Genomic DNA, 8,438 nt, shown 5'->3' with positions numbered 1-8,438 from the left:
TGGCTGACCCAGGGCCATTTCAGCAGGTGCAAGTGGAGGAGGGGGGAATCAAACCCGGTTCTCCCAGATAAGAGTCTGCACACTTAACCACTACACCAAACTGACTCTCCAGGGGGAGGGCAGGAGCTGGGCACAGGAGACTAAGTAAGAGACCATTGAGATGATGGAGCTGGTTCTCAGTTTGGGGGAGGGGGGCGCAGGGCTTCTTTTTTTTAGCAGGAACGTACAGGAACACAGTTCCAGCTGGCTTGGTGTCAGGGGGTGTGGCCGAATATGCAAATGAGCTCATGCTAGCTTTTTTCTACTAAAAGCACTATGCGAAACTATAGTGATGTTAGGGGGTGTGGTCTAATATGCAAGTGAGTTCCTACTGGGCTTTTGCTACACAAAAAGCCCTTGGAGGGGGATGTAATGGTGATAGCCCAACCTCACCTGTTGTGGGGGGTAATGATCCAATCCTACTTCCAAGTAAGCCTGCTTAGGCTAGCAGTCAATGAATGGTAAACAGCAGCCCCAGAGCTTTCCATTGTTACTTCCTTTAAAAGGGATGTTTGTTTACCATTACACATAAGGGGAAATCTTTCTCAATGAATGCTAGGAAATGTGCCCAGAAGAAGAAGACGACAAAGAAAAAGACGGCGACTGCAGATATATACCCCGCCCTGTTCTCTGAATCAGAGACTCAGAGAGGCTTACAATCTCCTATATCTTCTACCCCCACAACAGACATCATGTGAGGTGGGTGGGGCTGAGAGAGCTCTTACAGCAGCTGCCCTTTCAGGGACAACCTCTGCCAGAGCTATGGCTGACCCAAGGCCATTCCAGCAGGTGCAAGTGGAGGAGTGGGGTATCAAACCCGGTTCTCCCAGATAAGAAGAAGAAAAAGAGGAAGAAGGAGAATTGCAGATTTATACCCCACCCTTCTTTCTGAATCAGAGACTCAGAGAGGCTTACAATCTCCTATATCTTCTCCTTCCACAACAGACACCCTGTGAGGTGGGTGGGGCTGAGAGGGCTCTCACAGCAGCTGCCCTTTCAAGGACAACCTCTGCCAGAGCTATGGCTGACCCAAGGCCATTCCAGTAGGTGCAAGTGGAGGAGGGGGGAATCAAACCCGGTTCTCCCAGATAAGAAGAAGAATTAAAAAAAGAATTGCAGATTTATACCCTGCCCTTCTCCCTGAATCAGAGACTCAGAGTGGCTTACAATCTCCTATATCTTCTCCTCCCACAACAGAGACCCTGTGAGGTGGGTGGGGCTGAGAGGGCTCTCACAGCAGCTGCCGTTTCAAGGACAACTCCTGCCAGAGCTATGGCTGACCCAAGGCCATTCCAGCAGTTGCAATTGGAGGAGGGGGGAATCAAACCCAGTTCTCCCAGATAAGAGTCTGCACACTTAATCACTATACCGAACACTTAAATAAAGTTATTTATGTAAAAGACTCCAGGCTTTTTTAAGCAGGAACGCACAGGAGCGCAGTTCCAGCTGGCTTTGTGTCGGGATGTTGCCTAATATGAAAATGAGTTTCTGTTGTGTGAAACAATGATGACGAAAGGGCTGTGGCTTAATATGCAAATAAGTTACTGTTGGACTTTTTCTACAAAAAAAGCCCTGTAAAAGACTTCTACGAGTGCCGATTTGAAAGGTGAGGTACGGTTTAAAGATTTAGGTGCATTAAATTTATTCCCCGCCCTCCCCACCGAGACAGGCTCAGGGTGGACCGGAGCGCAGTTCCAGCTGGTTTGGTACGGTGTCCAGTTTTGCAAAAATGCTCTTCATAGTGATCCCTGCTCTTAAAATGTTTTTTGAGGAGCATTTGCAAAAGAGCAGAGAAACTGTCTGATTCTTAACAGTGATCCAATTGGCTATGATGACCCATGTGACAAGGACAAGAAACATGGCCTTCATTCTAAAGGGCTGTGCTTGTCCTAAACCTGATTGGATACCCACCACTGTGATGTCATCACATCCAGGGTGGAAGTCTAGCAGGAGCTCCTTTGCATATTAGGCCACAAACCCCTGATGTAGCCAATCCTCCAAGAGCTTACAAGAGCTTTTTTGTAAGCTCTTAGAGGATTGGCTACATCAGGGGTGTGTGGCCTAATATGCAAAGGAGTTCCTGCTAGAATTTCACACCTGATCACATCCATTATGTGATCCCTGACTGGGTGAGGTCAGAGTGTTGGACTAGTTCCTGGTACTTGAGGGTTCAACTCCTCATTTTGGTGCAGAACACATGACGAATGAGGCCCTTGGTCCATCTAGGTCAGTACACAAACTAGCAGCAGCTCTCCAAGGTCTCAGGCAGAAGTTGTTTCCCATCACCTCCTGCCTGGTCCTTTCAACTGGAGATACCAGGGATTGAACCTGGGACCTTCTGCATGCCAAGCAGATGCTCTTCCGCTGAGCCACAGTCCTTTTGCTATGAAACTCATTGGGGGGCCAGTCACTCTCTCTCATATTACCTGTCTTGCCGATTTATTGTAAAGAAGCTCCTTGGATCCAAACGTATACAGAGGTGCAAACCATTTCGAACAGCCATAAATGAAGTCAGGATCACGGCACTGTAGGGGATTGCCTGTATCTGCCAAACCACTGTTTCCACAGTGAACGTTAAAACTGAAGAACATTAAACTCAGTACTAATGTCCCTGGCCTTTCTGAGCCTTCCTAACTCCGTAATTCAGCAAGTCAACGCTGCTGTCATCATATTTCTGGTTTTGACAGCCCTTTTCAGGATTGTTTTTATCCCGATGTTCTCTTCCTCATCTTGCTGGGTGACCTTTAAAGTTTCACTCCCCTCCCCACCGGAGCCTGCCTCTAACTTCGAACCACAGCCTCGTTATCCTGAGAATTAAAACCGGCGTACGTTTTGCAAATTCCCCATTTTGTGTTGTCCTTAACGATTCTCTTAAACCATTTCCTGGGCAACCTCAACGCTAATTTTATGTCCGTTTTTTTTAAAAATCCCCATCGACGTTGCCTTGCTTCTGAGTACTCCCCGCACGCTACTGAGTGCAAAGAGAAGCAACTCTTCCGAACTCCGCCTCCTTTCCTCGGAAACCAAACCAGCCACCATTTGTTCACTTTTGTTTTTTCACCCAACACCCCCCAAATTAAAGGCAAAAAGGTGAGTGGGGAAAAAGTAACACACCCCAAACAGCTCCTAGTGGAGCGTTATGCATTTTCATGTAACCTTTCCATATAGTTTCTCAGTTCTTTACACTCTCCCAGGTCCATGTCCTGACAAACCCACTTGATGTCATCCTCGCTGCTCGTCAAGATCGAGTTGACGGTGGGGCACTCCCCGTCGGAAGAGATGGTGGTGAAGGTGGTGAACTTGACTCGTTTCCGCTTGGAGGTTGGTGAGGCGGTCGGCTCGCTCTTCTGCTCCTTCCCTTCTGGGAACGGAGCCGAGTCCGAGGACCGGAAGACTTGCCCATTGAGGTTTTTGGGGGAGTTGGCATTGAGGAGGTATTTGCTCTCCTCCAAGTCCATGCCGCGGTCAATAGCTGTAATGCACTCCTCTGGCTGCGGGGGGAAACTGAGGTGATTCTCTAGCAGCTCTGTCCTGTTGCTCAGCCCTACCCAGTCATGAGAATGGCTCAAGCCCTCTTGTTCTTCAAAGGGAGCCTGCTTGTGCCTGTACTTCAAGGCAAAAGTGACGCAGTTGATGAGGAAGACTAGAATGGCCAGGCAGAAGACTCCGAGCAAAGCATACATCCCGATCTCCAAGTCGCTCAGGCCCCTGGGGGTCTCCAGAGGGTCGTTCTCTTCCAAATCACCATTGCTCTTGGGCAGGTCCACCTGCGCTGGGAAGCTGGTGAAGTCTATTGGGATGTTTTGCATATGGCTGTCATCATCCAGAAGGCTTTCTCGGTCCTCTTTTTTGCTCAGAATGGACTTCTGAGTGGTGGCCCCTCGGTTTTCCTCATGGCCCATTGATGAGCTGTAATACGGCCCCTCTTCCTGAGATCTCTCCTTCAGAGTTGTCTTCTGATGCCTGTTGCTGGTATGCTTTTCCAGGTGCACGCCGGCTCCACTGCGCCGGCTGTCACTGGTGTTGGGATTAGCGTCATTCTGCCCGAAGTTGACCTTGATATTTCCGTTCCCAACAACCATAATGCTTTTCCTTTTGGATTTCTGGCACGATTCACTGATCACCATCTCTACCCTCACCAGTGGGCCTTGACCTTCTGACTTGGCAACGATGAGGGGCCATTTGAATTTGGGGCTTTGGTGAACGGACACCACCTTCTCATCTAGAGAGGTTGCTACCAAGGAGAAGTCTTTGGGGTCATACATGTCCAAGGGCATGACGGCCCCATCACTGAACTGGATCCAGCAACTAACAGCTGCTTCCTGTAATGGGAAACAAAAAAAATTGGAAGTTTTTATTTCTGCAATCAAGGAAAATATGGGTTCCATCTCTAGAGTTAACAATAACAACATGCTATTATACCAAGAATAAATCGCATGTCAAGGACTTCTGTTCTCAACAGATGCTGCTCATTGAGATAATTCTCAGATGAGATGAAGATCCTGGGTCTATTATTCCATCCATAAATGCTTGGAGCCTCAATTTGCCTTTGGGGCATGCAGGGAAGGCAGAGGGCATTTAACCCTTCAAACCCCACTTGGATTCGTTAAGCAAAACCGGGCCCCTGCTTTGTTATTAACAATTTAAAGGAAAAAGCATGTGCTTATCAAGAACACCCCCACATTCCACTCTGCTCTCCAGCAGGAGCCAGAAACAACTGAGGAAACCATCCTGAGACAACAGACTGAGGAAACTATCAGAGGCATCCTAAATAGAACTACATCCTTCTAAACCCAATGACTTCAATGGGATCAGCCATGCGCACACGACCACCAAACCATGCGTACATGTCCAGCTGCAAGCCCTAGAATGTCAGGCACCCTAGGCAAGGCTAACTTCTGCACTGATACTGTCACTGAGTCACATGGGTGTGCCCAATTTGGCACCCCCAGAAGGCTGGCGCCCTAGGCAATCACCTAGTTTGCCCGGAGGCAGGGCCAGCCCTGGCTGCAAGGCTTACCCTGACCAAGCAGAACCTCTCATTCTTTCCTCTGTTCTCACTCAACCCTGGCAGCTGGGAGACTCAGCGTGGTTCCTGCACAAGGACAAGAACCTGTGCAAGAGCCGCACGCAGGCTTTCACTCGCTTCGACGGCAGATCGAGGGAGCTGCTGATTCCAGCCGCCAGCCATTTCTCGGAGAGGAAGTTAATTCCTCTTTGAACCGTTTATTACAAAAAAGAGAGGGAGTCCTTTTAAGTAGTCATTGGTAATAAGATTTGTTTTCTGCTGAAGTGCTAAAAGAAAAAGAGAGAGAGAGAGAGGGAGAGCACTGATTCTCCCCCGGGGCTCTCGGGAGCTTGCTTTGAAACGCTAATAAATTGCACGTCAAACCGTATCAGAGGTGATTGGGATCATTTACGATGGTTATGTCTTCAAATGAAAAAGATATTTATTACGTTATTTCTAAAAACCACTTAAAATACAAAGTCTCCCCGTCTTTGGCAACAAAACTTGGCTATGTTCAGCTCGATTTTTAAAATTCCCTACAGACAATGCTCAGAATGGGACCCACATCCTCCTGTTCAGCACATGATTGGACTCAGGATCTCAAATCGCAACCTGAAGTGTCTCGTAGTGTGAGGTCCAGGGTTTGGGGTTTTTTTGTAGCAGGAACTCCTCGGCATATTAGGCCACACACCCCTGATGTAGCCAATCCTCTTAAAGCTTACAGTAGGCCCTGTACAAAGAACTCTGTAAGCTCTTGGAGGATTGGCCACAGCATGGGGGTGTGGCCTAGTATGCAAAGGAGCCCTGGGTTGGAACCAAATCTGTCTTATTCATCTTAGGAACCAGGGTTATCCATCTTTGACCATGCCTCTTGCTCAAGGAAGCAGAGATAGATAGATAGATAGATAGATAGATAGATAGATAGATAGATAGATAGATAGATAGATAGATAGATAGATAGATAGATAGATAGATAGATAGATAGATAAATTTATTGTCATTGTTCTCAAAAAAGAAAATGAGAGCAACGAAATGAGGTGCTCTTCCACAAACATACCAACACATCAACACCCACAAAAGGATATATACACAGACCATTTAAATGCATCTAAAAACACATAACCATTCATAACCCTGCATTTAGCTTAACCACGGCACTTGGATAGAAGCTGCCCTTGAATCTATTTGTTTTTGCCTTCAACACTCTATATCGCCTACCTGACGGTAAAATCTCAAATAGCAAGTGACCCGGATGTGAAGGGTCCCTTAAGATCATTTGTATCTTCCTTCTACATCCCATATCATACAGATCCACCAATGAGGGGAGAGAACATCCACAAATCTTCTGTGCTCTCACCATCACTCTTTGGAGCACCCTTCTCTCTGCTTCCGTGCAGCTCCCAAACCACACGCAGAGGCAATAAGATAAAATGCTCTCAATGGAACTACGATAAAAGGCAACCAGCAGACTCCCTGACAGTTGTTGTGATCTTAAGAGTCTTAAATAGTATAGTCGTTGCTGGGCCTTTTTCTCCAGAGCTAAAGTATTTGCTCCCCATGTTAGATCCCGTTTCATAGTAATTCCCAAAAACTTCCATTCTGTCACCTGTTCTACCATAACCCCATCAATAAACAACGGCTGAATGTCCAGACTACTCTTCCTATAATCCACTATAATTTCCTTCGTCTTATTTACATTAAAAATAAGATTATTTGCTTTACTCCAGAGGGACAGCTGATGAACTTCCCTCCTATATGCAGACTCATCATTCTCAGAGATGAGCCCCACTAACGTTGTATCATCTGCATACTTAATGATTTTATTGCTCAGACTACTAGAGAGGAAACTTCCGCAGCATTGCAACTCAGGGGGCACCCAGTGTAACTAACTGGCAGTAGATTCAAAAGGAAGGTCTTCATCACTTGACACATAAGTGACTTGTGGAACTCACTGACAGAGGACATAGCGGTGACCACTGGATTAGACGACTTTGAAAAGAAAGTAGACAACTTCGCGAGGCCATGTTCAACAATGGTTATTATTAGGGGTTGTTTTGTGGAAAAAAATAGGTGGTGGAGCTCATTGGCATAGCTCATTGGCATATGCTGCCCCTCCACCAGCCAAAAGCAACCTGACGCAAGAAAGGAGAGCCCCAGGCAAGCGAGACCTGCTTGGGCTGGCTAGGGATACAGCCAGTCCAAGCAGGCCTTGCTCACATGGGGCTCTCCTTGGCCATCCCCCCCCCCCAGTCAAAAGGCCAACAAGCCACCTACCACCCAAAATCACATCAGAAGTGGAGACGGGGTGGCGCTGGCTTCCCCAGGGGTTAACGAGGGCTGCTGGGGATGTGGCAAAGCCCCTGGTGGTTGGCTGGCTGCCCGCTCTCCTAATCCAGGTATTGTCATGCAGCTGCACCTACTGTTCAATGGACAAGGTAGGTGGGGAGGAGGAGGGGGGAGCTCCTGCTGAATTCAAGGCCTGGTTATTACCCATGATGCTAAAATGGGATCTCTTTTGTTCCTGGAGGGGGAACCAGTGAAGGTTTGGGTCTCAAAGCCCAAATGTGGGTTTTCTGGGGCAACTCATTAGCCACTGTCTGAAACAGGACATGGGACTAAGTAGAAAAAGAAGAAGACGACTGCAGATTTATACCCCACCCTTCTCTCTGAACTCAAAGACCCAGAGCAGCTTACGATCTCTATATCTTCTCCCCCCACAACAGACACCCTGTGAGGTGGGTGGAGCTGAAAGGACTCTCACAGCAGCTGCCCTTTCAAGGACAACTCCTGCCATAGCTATGGCTAACCCAAGGCCATTCCAGCAACTGAGCCGCCCTGAGCCACTCGTGGGAAGGGCGGGATATAAATCCCGGAATAAATAAAATAAAATAAATAAAACTGCAAGTGGAGGAGTGGGGAATCAAACCCGGTTCTCCCATTAAGAGTCCGCACACTTAACCACTACACCAAACTGGCTCTCGACTAGTAGATTACTACTGATCTAGTAGTAGTAGTAGACTACTGGTCTGATCCAGCACTGCATCTCTCGTGTTCATATGATCATCACCCCATACCACCCCTAGAAATTCTTCTTCCCTTGAATCACCACACGCTAAGGGATGGGCCAACCATTTTGCTCCTGGTCAAACTCAGTGCAGGCTGTAAGAGAGGAAAGGGGTCATTTACAAGCTCCCCAAATGATTTCTATGTTTCTATCGATCACCTGGCTTTAGTTCCCTTCTCCCAATAAAAAAAGTTACACTGAAAGGGGAGCTTCAAGTATGTCTCCATTTCTCGGGAATCTGAAACATGCAGCTTTGCAAGAACTCATTGCCCATCAAGCCCAGCTTATGAGCTGATTTCAAAGCTGTGCATTTAGCTCCCCAGGTCA

General features: G+C 47.5%; 1 protein-coding gene across 1 annotated transcript in view; it reads right to left on the bottom strand.

The window, feature by feature from the left end:
• Nucleotides 1-2,461: 2,461 nt before the first annotated feature.
• Nucleotides 2,462-8,438, bottom strand: part of LOC132579464 (transmembrane protein 132D-like) — a 781,341-nt gene continuing 775,364 nt past the window's right edge. The window contains exon 9 of the mRNA XM_060249844.1: nt 2,462-4,361. Within this exon, the coding sequence (XP_060105827.1) occupies nt 3,177-4,361 (1,185 nt within the window). The 3' untranslated portion in view covers nt 2,462-3,176. The remainder of the gene's footprint in view (nt 4,362-8,438) is intronic.

This window comes from Heteronotia binoei, chromosome 11, assembly GCF_032191835.1.
Source record: "Heteronotia binoei isolate CCM8104 ecotype False Entrance Well chromosome 11, APGP_CSIRO_Hbin_v1, whole genome shotgun sequence".
NCBI classification, from domain to species: Eukaryota; Metazoa; Chordata; class Lepidosauria; order Squamata; family Gekkonidae; genus Heteronotia; species Heteronotia binoei.
Note: the sequence above shows the minus strand (reverse complement) of the source record. Positions and strands in the feature narration are given on the sequence as shown.